The sequence below is a fragment of the Wyeomyia smithii genome, chromosome 3 (assembly GCF_029784165.1).
Source record: "Wyeomyia smithii strain HCP4-BCI-WySm-NY-G18 chromosome 3, ASM2978416v1, whole genome shotgun sequence".
NCBI lineage: Eukaryota > Metazoa > Arthropoda > Insecta > Diptera > Culicidae > Wyeomyia > Wyeomyia smithii.
The window spans coordinates 67,012,635-67,031,618 of record NC_073696.1 but is presented as its reverse complement, the minus strand read 5'-3'; the positions used below and the strand labels follow the sequence as shown (position 1 = coordinate 67,031,618).

The window sequence follows — 18,984 nt, the reverse complement described above, 5'->3', positions numbered from 1 at the left end:
GAGCTTAAAAACTTCCCAGAAAGTCTACTTTTTCGAGATCGTACCAGATCTCGACGTTTTAGGCCTTTCCAAGATATTCGGCGTGATAGTGAGAATCTCTGAAGTCTCGACCGATCCGCTTTCGATGGCATGGTGCAAATAAAAAGTGAGTTTATCGTCAAGTAAAGTGCCAAGGTCGCGAACACGGTCAACTCTTTTTAGGTGAAATGTCTTAACCCTGTATTTCCTATGCTAATTACTAACCAGTTCCTATGACACCAGTCAACAAAAAACATTTAGTGAAGCTTTTAGGCGGCGACAATCGCCAACTGTACGGACTAGCAAGTACAAGTTTAAGTCATCCGCGTATTATAATTCACAAGTAATCTTCAACAGTAGCACAGCATCATTAAAGGAAAGAGCAAAAAGTAAAGGCACCATGTTGCTGCCTTGCGGTACTCCGATTTATTAGTGAGATATGACGAAACACAAGAACCAAAATTCACATGTAAAATCCCACCACAAAAGTACCAACTCAGTCATTCTATGAACGGACGTAAGTCGTGAAATGTTACGCATTAATATGCAATGGCCAATACGATCGAAAGCTGCCTTCAGATCGGTGTAAACCGCACAACATTTTTTTTATGGATCATGATTTTTTTTCGTCAATCAGTTTGGGAGTGTATTTTAAATTTGACAAATTTGATTTACATCGAAATTTCTCGCGAAAAAGACTTGGGAGTTAGAAAAACAAATACAACTTTCTTTATTTAAAATGTCAGTGTCAGTAGACAGTTTGTTTCTAATTTTGAAATGCATCACCATGTGCAAATCAAAATAATTCACACCATGGAAAGCAGACTTAGTTGCGCAAAAGTAATCACTACCATGCAACCTTACACGGGTAATATCCCTTCTGTAGTGTATGTGTTTATACACATGCATCAAACAGCAGACTTTATGGCATAATTGGAATTCGTAAGGTCCGCTTCCTCTTCCGGCAAACTATGCTAATAATTAATTTAATTGTTGCTTTCTTTTTTACCCAATAGAGACGGCACCAGCTGGCCGGAGCCGACGATCGATCTTGAGGTGTGGATGCTGTCCGACTACCATATCATTCCACCGGAAATCGAAGAAGCGGGTGCCATAACACATCCCGGACGGTTCGGTTTGTTCATCCCCAAGCCGCTGATCCGGAAAGAAGACGTTTTTCCCAAGCTTTACCCGTACACAATGTTTCAAGAGAATGGGAAAGAGCGCGATTATTACGAGCTGATAAAGAAATTCGAAGTTGTGGATAGCGTTTTGGATGTGCTGAAGAAGTGGGCAGAGAAGCGATGCTCAATCGACTGTGATCGGTCGGGAATGTACATTCCGGAGCAATGCAAGCAGGGACAAAAATGTGCTCTGGTACTGGCACCGCACTACGAGGATACTAAATTCATAGTGAAGCATATCAACGAGCTGAAATTTCAGTTAAAGGTGATCTGGCTTGGGGGAAAAATAAAGCAAGGTATTAAATACCTAATGTCTCAGTATGGTGGGGATCGAAAAATCACGAAGAAATTTGTGGTTCTGCACTGGACCCCGTCGGAAGTAATCGACAGTAAAACGATTGAGTACGTAGCAGTGACTATGCCCCGATGTGAGGATATCATAGTTAGCAACAATACTGGTTGTAAATACGAACTTACTCCTCTGCTTAAGTACCACGCGCACGAGTTCGAAACTTCGCAGCATGCTCTCCAATCATTGATGAGGGTATATTTCGATAAATCAGATATCCAGGCGCTTGTCGATCTGTATGATAAATACGAAACCCATATCCTGCCGGCTCGCGACGAAACGAATCTAGACTATGATGAACACGCTGTCGCGAGACATTACAACCAAATAGCATGTGAATGGATGATGGCCAACGAAGCTCGATGGAATAAGTGGAGACCGAAAGGTGAGGCAAAGGAAGACATTTACATTGGTGGTATCTTTCCTCTATCCGGTCTGGGAAAAGCCTATCTGGGTATCATGCCTGCGGCAGTAATGGCCCAGCAGGCGGTTAATCTCAATGGCACCATTTTGCCCAATCATCGTCTGATTATACTGAAGAGCGATGGCCAGTGTCGTGCGGATACGGTAATGAAAACCTTCATCAATTACTACATCAGACAGGAGCGTATGATTGGCGTCCTGGGACCGGCATGTAGTGATACGGTTGAACCGATAGCAGGTGCGTAGAAATCAATTTCTTTGTTCGTTCGAGTTACCTTTGCAAGTTCAAGTTTTGTTTGAAATTCAAATTGTTTCTAACCTATTTCACCAGGGGTTTCTAAACACTTTCGGATGGCTGTCATCTCATACTCTGCGGAAGGAGCTTTTCTCTCGGATCGTGAAACATACCCATATTTTTTTCGCACTATTGGCGAAAATCGACAGTACGAGCATGTGTACGCAAGACTGCTGAAACAGTTGAACTGGAACCGAGTTGCCGCCCTCACAGAGGACGGTCAAAAATCGACCGAATATATTTCACACATGGAAACGTTGCTTAAAGAGAACGACATTGAGCTGATTTCGAACAAAAAGTTTCCTCGCGATCACGGCGATACTGCAATGAATCGGGTAAGTATCGAGATTTCCTGTGAAGTCAAATTTAGACCTACCTCCTTAATCTATTTTGATTTGTCCGAATATCAAGTACATAAACTGTTTCGAAATTCATTGCATTCATTCCAGTACATGCTGGATCTAAAGACGAAAAACGCCCGGATCATCATTGCTGACGTCGACGACAAGGTGGCCCATGTGATAATGTGCGAAGCGTACAAGCTAGAGGTAAGTATCGTTGCACGAATTTGCTATTTTTTGCATTGTTTCTCATCGCTTCATCGTCCCCACCTAGAGCCATTTGAATACAAATCGCTTGAGTAATATGGGTAGGCTCTCAATGTGGGTATAATTTGGGCCAGAAGTTTGGATTGGCTTTACAGCGAAAGGCTTTCGATGGGCAAAATTTTATAATATTGCCGGATCAATTTCCTTCATGTTTATTCTGACAGTGTAGTGACTCGGAATCAACAAATTTCGACCATCAAAATAAAATCTCACCCATCAGTGTTGTGATGCTCGCTACCGATTCTCAAACTTCGGACGAGCGTGTTTTTTTTAGTTCTAATGCTCATGAAATAGATACGGCCGCATCTGTTTCATGGTAAAGTGATATCAGGCAGCAGGGAAACTTTACGGTTGGACGAGAAACGGTACCCGATAGCCACAATAAAATCTTGTTTACCCTGGCAGGCAGGTTCGAATCGCAATTGATCACCCAATCTTTGGGCACGCCGGCTTCCGATTAAAATGGTCAAGTTGGAGGGAACTTATTTTTCCGTTCCCCTTGCGGATATAGTTCCAATAGGTAATAATTACCACAGCGTTTATTTGATTATCATCATAGCAACATGATATGTAAATATGTCTAACGCCTTGGACATCTGTTTTTTTTTTTGCCTAAGTGAGTCACCACTAGGTAACAAACTAATTTTGCTCATCCAAAAGTTATTTATCGTTCATTTACGTTTAATAATTACTTTAAATTTTGTTTTCTAATTCTACCCTCGGATAAGTTTTGGAACTGAATCGCATAAAAGCAGCGTGAAAAATGAAAATAAAAACGGTAACCTGTTACTATTAGGGCAATTAATATTTCAAGAGAAAAGATATTTCTTGAAGCGAAACGAAGCAACATAATATACGATGGTACTCGCACTGCGGTAATTTATGATAATAAATGGTCTTCTGAAATCCAAACTTTTCGTGGTCTCAATGAGCGTAACTCCAGCATTAGGTTGAGAGCGCTCAACGTTAGAAAAACATGCCTAATTTAACCTTTAATTCGGTGATGTTTCTTGGAGCCCGTAAGCTTGTTTTTATATTCTACCGGAAATGGCCGTTATTTTAAGGCAAGTAGCTACCGGCAACCTTATTTTAACCAGTCCGATTATAGCGGATAATTTAACTCTTAAAATAGCGACGAAATCCGAAAACTAGCTCTGAATACATACATTCACTTTTCGATGCATAAGATAAGAGCCACTTTATTACCTATGCTCTGTTGCTTTTTCGGAACCTACGCAATTAGACCATCGCAGGTGATTTTCAAAACAACATGAACGCTGTTTTTGGAAAATGTGTAGCAGCTAAAACAGTTTTGCAACAATTGATAGGTTATTACTATAATTTATTCCAAAGCAGCAAACCACCCGTGCCGACAAAGGAACGAAATGGTGAAAACCAGTCCCAAACCGGTAGAAGTCCTTCTCGCAGCATGAAATCGATTTGACAATGGATGATTAATTTATAATTAGCGTAGGATTTAGAAGCATATCGTTTTTGTCATAAATGTAAACGAATCTCGGAACGAAAAAAAATATAGCGCAGTACTCAATATTAAAATCCAGTTGACCTTTAATTTACTGATAATTGCTATGTTTATAGACTGCCAAAAACAAGAGGCTCAGTTATTTTTTGGCAATCATTCTGGTTACATATTAGCGATTTAACTTATTTTGACAGCGAAATATATTTGAGCTCTAAAAATAGTAACGGAAAAACTTGTTCGGATCCCATTCATTTTTTTTTTTTGCTAAACAATAAATCTCTCTGACTATACTGTGGCCGTGCTTGGAATCGAAAACAACAAGGTCTGTATAGGAGACAATGGGGAGCTGTGTTGCATGTTTTTTTCCAAATTATGTTCGCCATGTGGTTTTTTGAGCAAATAAAACAATTAACTCTACCAGTTCATTGTTTCCAACCTCAACAGTGCGAAAGGCTGATTTGTTGAAAACCTTTTGATAAATTCGTACAAACAGACAGCAGTTTCACAAAAAATGTTCGATTTTTGGAAAAGTGAAAAACCACGTCTTTTTCATATGGCCGTTAGGGTTCTTTTCATGAGTTAAAGAAATTTTTTTGGCCTATAAAACGATGTTTTGAATACTCTGGCTCCTATTACAGAAGACAAGGCGAGCATCTCAGCTCGTTTCCAATCGAAAATGGCGAAAACCAGTCCCAAACCGGTAGAAGTCCTTCTCGCAGCATGAAATCGATTTGACAATGGATGATTAATTTATAATTAGCGTAGGATTTAGAAGCATATCGTTTTTGTCATAAATGTAAACGAATCTCGGAACGAAAAAAAATATAGCGCAGTACTCAATATTAAAATCCAGTTGACCTTTAATTTACTGATAATTGCTATGTTTATCGACTGCCAAAAACAAGAGGCTCAGTTATTTTTTGGCAATCATTCTGGTTACATATTAGCGATTTAACTTATTTTGACAGCGAAATATATTTGAGCTCTAAAAATAGTAACGGAAAAACTTGTTCGGATCGCATTCATTTTTTTTTTTTGCTAAACAATAAATCTCTCTGACTATACTGTGGCCGTGCTTGGAATCGAAAACAACAAGGTCTGTATAGGAGACAATGGGGAGCTGTGTTGCATGTTTTTTTCCAAATTATGTTCGCCATGTGGTTTTTTGAGCAAATAAAACAATTAACTCTACCAGTTCATTGTTTCCAACCTCAACAGTGCGAAAGGCTGATTTGTTGAAAACCTTTTGATAAATTCGTACAAACAGACAGCAGTTTCACAAAAAATGTTCGATTTTTGGAAAAGTGAAAAACCACGTCTTTTTCATATGGCCGTTAGGGTTCTTTTCATGAGTTAAAGAAATTTTTTTGGCCTATAAAACGATGTTTTGAATACTCTGGCTCCTATTACAGAAGACAAGGCGAGCATCTCAGCTCGTTTCCAATCACTGACGAGACGAGCAAACTGTTTTATTAGGAAACTCGAGTTTACTCAGACAAGAAACTTTTGCAAACTCCATCTGTAATACCAAAACTGGTCACTCAAGTAAATTGCCGCTCGCCTCGTCTTCTGTCGTTTTCCTATAACTCTTGAACCACACCACCGGAATAAAACCGTGATATGGAAAACTAATGATAACCCGATCACAAGAGCATAACTGAAATATTACAAAAAAACAGAAGATATCAAGGTGATCAAGGTGTTTTGGCTTTTTCGTCATACACGCTCTTGTTTGCTTTCGGAGAGGGTAGTTCAGTTCAGGCTTGTAAACGGTCACCATTTTCATTTGATCTCGCTTCCTTGGCGTGCGTCATAGTCGGCTTTCGCTCGTAAATGTAAAACAACCAAACCATCGCCGCTCAGCTCACAGAAAGAAAAGGATGGTCAAACGACACTCGCGTATCAAAGAGATGCACACTGTCAATCGTTTAGCGATGTTATTTCGGCCTATTCCTGTCTACTTCGTTTATTTATGTTGAGCAATATTATTACAAGATCAATGATATAAATAATTTCCAGAATACACGCACTCAACGTGCGTAATTCTCATTACCAGAAAAAATGTCAAAATACGTTTGGGGAAAATAACGTCGTGATGGCGATACTCATTTGACATGTTTGTTTAAGAATGTATTTAGACAGCGAGCCTTGGTAGCGTCAGAGGAAGAAGAAGACGATTATCGCAGTGAAAAGTGGTTCTACCGTGACCATTTCGAAGCCTGGTTCAGTTTCGCGCGCGGTATTTTGACTGCGCTTAGTGTGACTATCTTAATACACAGCGGTTTCGAAATACAATGACCACGCATCAATGACCATTACATTGTATAATGCTCGGGTGTGCCTCGTGGTGGCTTCAGGTTAGAAACTTTGCTCGCGGGGTTTTTTTCCCATACTCGCTCTATCGTTTTTTTTTTTACAATGCGGTAAGATATTTGTCACTGGTACCAGTAGTTTGCGTAGTTTGTGTCGGCGTGCGGTTGTTGCATTTTACGAATCCCATTCATTTTCAGGTAAATTTAAAAAGTTCACGGGGTGAAACGCGAAGTTTGGTGTGATACAGACTGTTAACGATTGGTTGGTTGCCGGAGATAACTAGAAACTTCGATTCTCCTGTATGCCGATACAGCGATCGTAACGCAGTTCTGTTTATATCGTCTCCTGGTGGCCGGTTGCCCAGAGATGGAGAAGTAACCATATCGTGCGCGAATTTGTGTGGGAAAGATCGCACCATCAACTTCGATGGATCCAGATCAATTCCTTTTCACTAGAACTAATTCCTTGTGGATGATGCAGAGGATTTCTCGGTATCTAGTAGCAACAAGTACTTGACTAACACTCCCGATATCCATTCCTCTATTGATTTGCATTGAGCGTGACAGGCTACGTTATTGACCATGTGGTTTGGTGAATCATTTCAAAGTTTAGGCATTTTAAACAAGATTAGGGATGTCCATTTTCGAGGGTCAAAACATGAGAACTTTGAACACTTTAAGGCACCTCTAAATCATGTCGGATTGAGCTGATATTTTGCACAGGAGTTTGGGCAAATGAACAAAATGTACATGGTCAGTTCTTCAGATTCGATTTTTCCATACATCGCATTGCCACCTTAATATAGATTCATTGAAAAATATGATCAATGTAACACAATTCATTCAATTGCACGAATAATTAACAAGTTATGTCAGTACTTTTATTTGATCACACCATGAAAATAAATCTGCATGAATGTAAACAGAACTGTAACTTCTGAAGAATTTCGCGCACTTTGACTTAGGGGCTGGCAGCATTCAATTTTTTTTTTGTAAGATTACTAGCACTAAGTGTCTTCCAGAGTGTCTCGAGGTACGATGCTGGCCCAACAAGCCAGTCGTCGTAGGTTCGAGTCTCGGCTCGGGAGAGACTGTTAGTGTTAGTAGGATCGTCGCACTAACCCCGCAGTTGTCCTGTAGGGGTACTGGGGGTAAGCCCGGCCTACTAAGGAAAATGATTCTTTAGTAGCACTTGATGGCGAATATTGTTATGTTTCTTTCACAGAATCATTGCCCAGATTGTTTTCTACAAGATATGAAGGTTTTCAGTACTTTCAAACTGTTATTTTACAAGGAATAGTGAAGTTTTGAAACTAAGATAAAAACGACGTTTAGCAATCAGTGCGGGTAAAACCGGCACCCCTTGGGGGTAACACCGGCACCTAAGTTTGTTCATGAATTTACTAGAATCAACTGAACCATGTTGAATTCGGAAACCGCCAAATGAGGGATCTTACAATTCTGTATGTTACTGTTGAATTTGGTTGTTGTCGGTCAGCTGGTTCTGGGGAGATTGCCGGAACAAGTGCCGGTGAACATTATGTATAAACAATAAAAGAATTTGATACTCGGCAAACTTATCATGTGGCACTTTAAATCATATTATTAACTAGTTTAATCGCAGCCAGGATCACATTGACCACACCGGAGCATATTTCAAATACCACCGGGAAAGCGGTCAGTTTTGTGACTTGATTCAGTACATTTGACACCTCTAATAACCCTTGGAATCATCATACATAAATCACAGAAGGACTTGATTGCATGGTTTCAGGTCGACTAATCAATTTATTTAGCAGCGAGCCATCGGTAATAGATGAGAAATTTGTGTCAGTAACATCCAACTAGCCTCAGACCATGTCGGGTTTACCCCACTCACTGGGTGACGGTGTTACCCCGACAGCACACATTTTTTTAAAAAGAGTATTTCTACAAATTTATCTTTTCAATTTACCTCAGATCGAATTCCTGTGATTGCTAACAATACAGGCAATAAATTGTAGAGCAACGAAAAATTATTTTAGTCTTTCCAAATGAATAAAAGCTTAAGTTCCACTCACGAAAAATTACATCCTTTTACGCATCAGCTGCAGTAGCGCATGTTTTGTCTATTATTTTGACGTTTGACGTTTCACGGTGGCTTCGATGTGTCTTTAAATGTCTAAAATATTAAATACCAACACTTCACATATTCCAAAACACAGTTAATTAGCGTTTTCTAGTTAAATCCCAGGGGTGACGGTCTTACCCTCAGTGCCGGGCTTACCCCCAGTATCCCTACACTAAAACAGTTGGCTGCGAAGTCTGTGTATAAACAAAAGGTCAAGTTCCGAATCGGAATGTAGCACCAAGGCTTTGCTTTTTACTAGTACTAACATTTGAAAAGAGCTGAAGTTTCATCTGATAAATCGATCTAACTTATATTCATAGCATAGCATATTTGATCGCCCGTGTGTTGCCCGCGATTGACCAGAATCAGCAGAAATTGCACATAGAACCGTCAAAATGGTGCTCGGGAGTAGCAAGCCATTCTTAGTGTACAGGCCACGCCCACAGATCGCTCACAGATACACAGATCATTTTTTAGGTCAATAAACAAAATGTACATGGTCGGTGACATGACCATTTTCGCTGCCAACCTTATCTATACTTGTTACTGGAGAACTACGGATAACCCACGAAAAAGGTGTACCTCCATAAAAAGCTCACCTAAAACATCTCAAAAACGCCTTTCATCGCATGAAAAAGTAAAACCTTTGACGCCGGTCCGTTAATCAACGGGTCGTAAGTAAGGGTCCTAGATGAAAACGTTCACCCAGTTAATAAACGGATGCATTTAGAAAGACAGTCACTAAAGCTTTTCGAATCAAAATATCTGTTCAAATCTTTTAAAATCAATAGAATATAAATATTCTGAAAAATCGGTGCCCGAAGTAAAATCGGGTAGATGAAGAAAGCATTTCGTTTTCACATTTTTTCAAACACTTCTAGTCTAGCAATTTTAGCCGAGTACTCCTACTTGCAAGTAGGAACTCGCGTGCCCCATTACAGTCGCTGAATAGAAAGACAAAAGAGTTTTTGCGTGCTGGTGCACGTTAGCTGTTACTACGGCGAGTGCGAATGGCCTTGGCCTGATTTTCGGGTCTGATTGGTCGGATTTTGCGTTTAAAACAAGGCTTCAGAATTACAATTTTCCGCATTGAAATGGATGCATAGCTAATTTTTCATTGGTTTGCTGTAAAAATGAAGAAAATCTGATGAAAACTAACTAAGTTCTAAAGCAATTGAAAGTGTACAATTTTCGTGACGCTCTCGATGTTTTCAGTTTTTTATTTTCACTCCTATAATGTTGCCGTTAAACGTAATTCTACATCAAAACATAAAAAAATCAGCTTGTTTTGCACAAATTAAATTAAATTGATTAATTGATTGATTAATTAATTAAATTGATCAATAGGCAGATCAATTATTTTGATCAGCAAAAAATAATATAAACGGCGTGATATTCTTTAGAAAACATTAATAGCTTTAAGGGTGGCGAAAAATTTTTCTAAATTCATTCCTCTGATTTTCCCTGATATTCCCTGCAATTTTGCGGCATTCAGCATTCTCCTGTTGGTTTGCAGCATTCAGCACAAAAAAAGTGCAACGTAGATGAATGCAACTCTGAAATCCTTGTGAAAAATTGTTGACCGGATATGTAACCAAAGAATAGAGGTCCCGCATTAGCCTTTTATGCTGAAAATAATTCGTTTTAGCGCTAAAGAGCCGTTTAACAAAGAACCGCGTTTCGCCTAAAAAACAGTGGCGTCTCGTCCTAATGAGCACAACGTTCACTACACTAGGTGTTATGGATGAAGGCTTCATACTAATTTTATAGAAAAAAAGTTGAACAAATCTATCAAACAGTATCGGTGATCAACTTGTATAATATAAATTCTTGTTCATATTCTCCCGAAATCAATGAGTGAGCGTTGAAGTTTGATAACGTTGAATACTCTCCAGAAGCAATAGAATGCAGTTTCATGTGATGGGGGGGGGGGGGGGTAGTGGGATACTGAAACTGAGCAAGGGCATGGTAAGTACTCTGCGGAAGGGGATTTGACACTGATTTAATTAAGATCGGTCCAGCCATCTCTGAGAAACATGAGTGAGATTAAACAGTCTTCAGAATACGTTTCTTTTCATAACTTTTGAACCACTAGTTCAATCTTTATAAAATTCAAAAGTTAAGGGTATTTCAGGTAGCCTGTTCATTTGAATTCAATTTTGTTCAAATTGGTTTGGTAGTTTTTGAGATAATGATGTTTCATGATTTTTACATTTTGATACATAACCTCTAAACTATAAATCTGATTACAATGAAATTTAATAGGGTCTTATGGGACAACAAGACCTTTCATTTGCAATTGATTCCATGAAAATCGGTTCAGCCATCTCTGAGAAAAGTGAGTGAGAATAAAAATCTGCACATACACACACACTGAGTCGAGTGATATATGCCATTCGGCCCTTTGGAGCACTTTTATACTTTCAGTTTTGCAAGTGATTGCTATACCTTTCTAGGAGAAAGGCAAAAACAAACCATAGCAATACGAAATGTTGAATGTTTACTAAAGAATTTAAAAAAAAAATCAGGTGTTCGAAAACGATGTTTTCATAAATAAATTTTATTCTTCATATGACATAATTAAAGAAAGGTTTTTAAAACCACAAAAGAAAAATAAATACTCAATCATCAGAGATACATGCATAAATGTGTTTAACTTGCACATCAATGATGATGTAGGAAAAGTGTTTGCGTGGGACAACTTCGAGTGTGCAGATTCAATATCTTAACCTGCGAGACGCAACTGAAAAACTTTTCCGATTTTTCCAGTTTTCTCTGATATTTCCTGGTTTTCCTGATCGAGAAAAGAATTCTCTGATTTTAATGAATTTATCGACAATTTTTCGATAATGTGCCTGGAGTGGTTATAGGGAAAAAAGGCCCCAAGCCTTGATTCAGAGCCACACCGGACGCTCCATGTAATCGTAGAGAAAAAGATAATCGTTATGTGATGCTGTTCTTTAATCGTTGCGTACCGAGCCAAAAATGTGCATCGAACACCGATTGCTTGATGCTCTTTTTCGGCACGGCTTGGTAAAGCTTATGTACCAGCATGTTTTCCTTCGAGACATCAGTTTCGATACCATTCTCACATCAAATCTTACAAATCTTAAATCATCAAGAACTTACCAGAAAAGCTTTACCCTTGAGACAACGAAGAAGTAGTCTTAAGTAAAATAGTCGATTAATTTTTTGCGCATTTTCAGCTCAACTGACATGGAACATCTAGATATCTAAAACTTTAGTTCTGCGGTCACTTTAGGTGGATTTTAAATTTTCATGCAACTGGTTTTTTATTGAAATTCAATTTACTTTTGAATTCAAACACAGTGTATTGAACAGGAAACGCTTACAAATGTTCAGTTTTTCACGAGCGAATTTTAGAAGCGATAAAAAGTCTCACGGTGCTCCCACAGACCGTTATTATAAAAAAATGCACCAAAGAATCTGAGTATACCATTCGATTCGCTATGACGTCCAGATTCTCTGGTCAAAATTTCAAAATCATCGTACGGTACATTTTTGAGTAATGCCCTTTCGAAAGTCGTAATGTTCGAAATAGTGATATAAAAACGACAAAATACTTAATGTAAAGCATGTTTTTCAGCCACAATTTTATGAAACAACTTCCAAAATAGTTTCTACACATTTCAAGTATATATTTCGAGACATTTACAATTGGTGGAAAGATTTATTTGAAAATCCCACTGTGCACAGTGGTCTAAATTCGAAAAATCGTGATCGTTCTAGATTTGACTATCAAAAATTGATTTTATGTACTCGATGTCTCCAGCAAAATTGTTTCATAGAACAAGGCCTTACTTTTGGAGTTTTCCGTTTTTTGATCAATCCACCTAACAGTTAGATAAAAAAATATTTTCTCTAATTTTCAATATACCGGATTGCTTTCTTCAGCAAAGTTGTGGAAAATTTTAAAATAGAAACAATTGCTTAATACTGCGATGTCCTATCTGTACGTTAAACACGGCAAAATAGAGTTTTTTGTCGAACAACCCTCCTTAAAATCAGTTTTTTGTCTATAATTTTTTTTTGTTATGGTATGAATACTTGGAATGTGTAGAAACTATTTTGAAAGTTGTTCCATAAAATTTTGGCTGAAAAAAGTATTTCGTCGTTTTTATAACACTTTTTTTACTTCACGACCTTCAAAAGGGCATTACTCAAAAATGTACCGTACGATGATTTTCAAATTTTGACCAGAGATTCTGGACGTCATAACGAATCGAATGGTGTACTCAAAATTTTTTTTGTTAGGGAATTAGGATTACGTTGTCCATTGATGTGAACTTTCGTAATAAATTGTAATTGTAATACTCAGATTCTTTGGTGCATTTTTTTTATAATAACGGTCTGTGGGAGCACCGTGGTCTATTAGGCCTATGGGTAAGGTAATAAATCTGATTTTTCTGTTCTGTATATTCAGAGTTCTTTCGATCTGCATCATCATGTTTTATCATCAGCGCATTGGAAAACTATCAACGGTTTACCAAATCCCAACTACTTATTTTAGCACCAAGACGATGTTTTTTTTAAATAAATTCGTTCAGAAAAATTTCTAGAGCAATTTACGAAATGATTTACAATCAATCATTGATTCATGGAAAAATTCCATCTCCTAAAAAATTATATTTTGAAAATATTTTGTAAGTATTAGTTTGGAAGAAATCAATTGAAATTATCCGAAAAGCCACAAACACCAAAGTTTGAACAGAATCAGATAATTGTTACACTCTTTATGTGAAATTTCTGTAAAGTTATTTTCAGAAGAATTAATCAACTGATAGTTGCAAGCGGTTGCAACTTTTCAAACACACTACCTTCAGTTGTCTCAAAATTCGAAAAGTTATAGTTGATCGCACAAATCAGCGTCGATGACCTCAAAACAAACCCCCAAAAAACAACAATATCGCACGCTAGCCTGGGGGCTAATGCGGTCTCGATCAACTAGATTAGTTGAGAGAATTCGTTATCGATATTGTTTTCGGCACATTTTGCATGTTGTAGGGTAAGTACAACGATACACCGTGCCCCAGTGCTGAGTCGAGAAAATTTCCATCTCGAAAAGTTCCTCGACCTGATCGGGAATCGAACCCGATATCACAACCGTGTGGGAGAGCTAGCCGACCGACACCGCTAACCACAGAACCACGGGGACCTGAAACTGAAAACAAACCCCCACTCACTCCTTTACCCAGAACCACTATAACACATAAAAATCAATGCGTCGTATGAATAATGCAGACGTGTTTAATGTTGCACCTGAAATATTCCGTGGTTATTTAGTATGTTAAGTCTATCTATTTATAAGACTATTTACCATACTTGGGGCGTATCGACACTATCCTCTGGATATTTTTCCAACGTTTCCATTCAATCTCCAATACAATTTGTTACTAAACAAAAAAACTTTAGCTTGCCTGTTGGCTATTTGGCGAAAAGCTTTGCTGGTTTTATTTTCGACTGCCGCTAATCATACAATAATGTCGACAGATTATAATCTCTAAAAATAGCTACGAGAGTAAACTTGTTCTGAACAAAGCCACTATTAATACCCTGCCGTTACTAATTCAGTCATACGAAACGCTATGAATAAGATGCAGTCACTCAGGATGCAATTTTCAGCCCGGCTTGGCTTTTAGTTTAACAAATGATTTTTTTTGTGCGAAAGCTGTTTTCTGCTCTGGCGATTGTTATTTTCAATTAATCATTTGGGATATGTATACAACCTGTTGCAGCAGACGTTGGAATTTAAAAAATAGTTCTAGGAAATAAATTATTTTGAATGCATTCACTTTTGCTGGCATATCATGCTCGAGCAAAATGGTACGATGGGTCTCAAAATTGTATACATTTCCCGCGTGTAGAGATAACCGGCCTGTGAACAACAATCTACAAAAGCTTCATAAATATTTTAAATACATTTATCATTTTGTAGGGGTAAAATGTTCAAGGCGAGCTAGTTTTTGTTTTCGGCCAACAAACCACATGCATCTTGCATGAAATCGTTCATGTGTCTTTTCATGAAAACTTTGCTTGTTCGTTTTGTATTGCAAAAATGCGCTTCTTCACGCGGATTATTTGAATATTTTTTTTTACAAATCATTTATTCTGAGTTTCATTCAAATTTCCGAAAATGAAATATCCAATATTCATTCGCCTAACTTTATTATTAATTTTTTCCTATTTTTTATCTTGATTCAGTATTCAGCAGACATACCTAATAAAAAATTTTTTACAAGTGAAGTTTTTCATGCAGAATTTAGAATTCACTCGGTGTTTCTACACGGATTCCGCAATTCACAAGATTTTTTTATAAACACCATATCTTCCGCGTAAAAAGTGACTTCAGTGCATATTCACTGATGACCTCATAAAAAACTTGCTAAAAATGCATTATATAGTTATATTGCATTGCAGTATTCGAAAAGGACTCAGATTTTTTATAATGAAAAATTGTTTTATACCTATATTTAGTTCGTAAATATTCGGCAGAAAAGGTAAATTTCGCCATTCGCTTTGGAAAACTGAGTAGAAGTTATACTTTTTCTAAGGCTGTGTCAATATATGATATGAAAGCACAGCAGTCATTTTCTTGTTTTATGCAATCGAATTGATTCAATGAATAAGTACGGTATTTTACAATACAAAAAGCTTTATCCCTTTTTCTACATTCATTATTATATAACCTTGATTTGGATCAAGCCAAGTGAATGGTTGCAAAGTTAATGTATTACCATGAATCCTGCTGAGTAAAAGTTCCAGGGTGGCCACTCAATCGGGAAAACGGGAAATGCGGGAAAAAGTCGGGAATTGAATTACATCGGAAAAAATGCGGGAGAAAGTCGGGAATTTTTTTATTCAATCGGGATTTTGTTACCAAAATTTTTTCAAAGTTTTGTGTATGATGCAATTACAAATGATGAAGAAGTTGAAAGTGCAAGTTGATCCCATTTTTCTTCAGTAGTCAATTTTTTAACCAAAAAGTCACTAAACTTACTTCTTTTGACCCGCTGACCAGCTGACTACTTTTATCGGTCCTACTTTTCAAATGAAATAAATTTTGACACCAAATGTTTTAGAATAGCATAAATCGTCGAAATCTGGTGTTATCTACAAAAATTGAATGAACTCTGTAGGACTTCTCAAGATGGTAAAGCGAATTAAAACCGGGGTCGAAAACCGGTCCGGATTCTGGGACTAGAAGTTGCCAGTTTATCGAGAAAACGTTTAAGTGAGAGAATCAATCATAAATTCTCATATGTACAATAGAAACTGTTTCATTTTCTAAGAGCAATGCAAAATAAGTTCCACTGTACAATCTTTCTAACATTACTTGTTATTAGTAGTTATTTGAATAAACAAATTGAGGATAAAATAAGTGGCACACAGTTCTCAAAACTCAATGCTGGTGAAATTTTGGGTTTGGGACGAACTTGCTATGTAAAATGTCAGCAGATAAACCTATTTTAGTATTGTAGGGGAATTGGGGCAAAATCGACATTTTGCTGACATTTTACGTTGATCAGACACCTACCATTCGATTTCTGAGACTTTTTTACTCAAAATAAGATATAATTTGACTAGCACTTTAAGATATTAGCGAATTACCATTAATTATCAGAAATAATCGATATTATTTTGCTTTGTGAAATATACTAAAACTATGCCAAAACCGGTTTCGTAGAATCACCGTTTTGAGCTCAGTTTTTGTCCGATTTGAGATCTATTTCTTTTTCAAAAGATGGGTAAAAGGATGCTTATATGTGGACAAACTCTTAGAATTTTGATATTTGGCCTCAAAACAAAGTGGCGTCGAAAAAAACACAAAAATTACTGGTTTCTCAAAAATTCAAAATGGCGCCATTGTTGCCCCTTAAGTTGAAATATGTTCAAACTCAGGGAAATTTATTTTCGCATCAAAGTTCAAAAATTGTTGCACTGTGTAATTAGCTTGATTGGTGTGATGTTTCCGGCAAAGCTGTAGATGGTAGTTCTATTTAAAACATTGATTGAATATCTCAAAAAGCTTATTTTTTGAATTCTAAGTTGCCAAATGTTTCAACGTTGATTATTTGAACACGGAAGAAGTTAAAATTTCTGAAGATTTTTTTTTCGAAACCAGAACGATTTGTTTGATTGGTGAGATGTTTTCGGCAAAGTTGTTGGCAGTTGTTGAGTATAAATAATATTCTAAATTAAACGTTTCAAGGTGCTGATTTTTGAAAATATTATTATATTTTTTAAAAACCGCATAATGTAAACTGAACATTGATGATCATGGAGGAATAAAAACTAAAAATTCTTTTAAAAAAATTCTAATAAAAAGGATATTTTCCCAAATCCAGGAAACTTTTTTTTTCTTGAAAAGTTCAAAAAAAAATTAAAAATAAATTTGTTTCTTTTTCAACGGTTTCTGCAAGACATGTTCGTGCAGTAAAAGACTTTTAATTTGAAAAATAATAATTTAAGATCTTTTTTTCTGATTTCCAGGTTATTTTTTTAAGTTTTGAAATCACTTATTCCGAAATGTTAGTCCCCAATACCATTTTTTTATCAGCTTGACCATTTTGAGCGCTGGATGCAAACAAGTTGAAGATGTTGGCAGATGACCAGAGAGATGCAACTTTAATTGACTAGCAAATCAAATGCTGAAAAAGTTGTGAATTCACTTCTGATAAGTTTTGAATCTATGTAACACGTGATAAACGAAATACAGTTAAATCGCAGTATTTTTCCTGAACGTAAAATAACATTATCTTTAATTCGAGGAAAAAAAACGCAAATCCATGTCACAAGTTTTGTTCCTTAAATAATCAATTCAATCAAAATATTTTTTATTCTTAGGTTAAGTAGTTTTATGTTCACCCTTAACTTCCCATGACTTTTTCCGACGATTTTAACAACGGAAAAAAAATTTGTACGCAAAGTGCTGTTTTGTTTGTTGTTGTTCCCCTAATAGGTTGTTATGCGTTGAATAAAAACGGTGCTTATATCATATTTAAAAAAGATAGACAGATAGACAAACATAATGAATGCACAAAATAGCTAACACGATTATTGACTGCTTAATGAATATTTGCAAATTTGAGAAAATCGCAAAAATTATATTTAACCTGTTTACCATGGAGAGGCCAAAGTTACATTTTATGTAACTAATCAACTGTTTGTGTAGAATGTCCCGAGCAAATTCGGTAGAAGTGATATACGCTATTACTTCCAATTTAAGGTTCAAAAATTGACGTTCAATCGTCGATATAACATACCCTAGTTACCGTTTTTGACAATCGGGAATTTCTTGCAATCATGCGGGAAAAAGTCGGGAAAAATGCGGGAACTCGAAAATGTAAAATGAGTGGCCACCCTGAAGTTCCCTCCGTGGAATATTTACCCACAGATCGTCTGATGTGTAACAGCCGCTAGACACAACCACGTTGTTCGTGTCAGCCGAGATTCGTGGGATAATGATAAACTGATAGCAAACCTGTATTATCGTACCGCGCTGCCAGCAACAACTCGGACAGGTTCATACCGTTTTTTTTTCTGTTTGATTTTACGGTTTTATTTACCGCTCACTTTTCATGGTGCTACAAATTGACTCAAATTATATCACATTTGCACAGCAGTCGAGATTGATTTTAAGATGATATCGCTTGTTCATGCTTTTTTATGATGAAATCTGGTTGCTGCTGGCGGTATTCCTTACCATAAAATGACATCGAATCAACAAAAGTTGTTTCCGTTTGCTGTGTTTTTTGCGATGACACCATCCACAAGTTTTGTACACGTTCCGGTTGTTCCATTAATTCGTCAATTCGCTAGTTAGCTATACTAACTTTCAAATTAGCGGACTAGCGGTTTTGAGGTTCAAGACTGGCGTCAAACCTTGTGAGGTCGCTTCTGGGCGCGGGCACTAACTTCGGGTGTCGAATCAGGAAATCACAAACCATCATGTGCGGCGAGAAACCAAACGCCGACAGGAATCAAATTATGTCGCTACTTGATATCCGGATGGATACGAGTGGTGGAAGTTTCTCGTTTGGATTCTAATGTGGGAGTCTAGTTATCCTGATTCTATTTAGAAATACTATCCAGTAAATATAAACCAGCTGATGCTAATTTCCGCTTTGAGTGCAGTACTTCGACAGGTTGGTTTCGCTTGGACTGGCAGAAATTTTATACGC

The 18,984-nt window shown here is 37.2% G+C and overlaps 1 protein-coding gene across 3 annotated transcripts in view; it reads left to right on the top strand.

Moving 5' to 3' along the window:
• The window catches only part of LOC129732457 (receptor-type guanylate cyclase gcy-5-like), a 155,807-nt gene that overhangs the window by 111,037 nt on the left and 25,786 nt on the right, over positions 1-18,984 (top strand). For all 3 annotated transcript variants that reach the window (XM_055693353.1, XM_055693354.1, XM_055693352.1), the window contains 3 exons: positions 1,035-2,212; positions 2,306-2,604; positions 2,719-2,817. In XM_055693353.1, the coding sequence (XP_055549328.1) occupies positions 1,035-2,212; positions 2,306-2,604; positions 2,719-2,817 (1,576 nt within the window). The remainder of the gene's footprint in view (positions 1-1,034; positions 2,213-2,305; positions 2,605-2,718; positions 2,818-18,984) is intronic.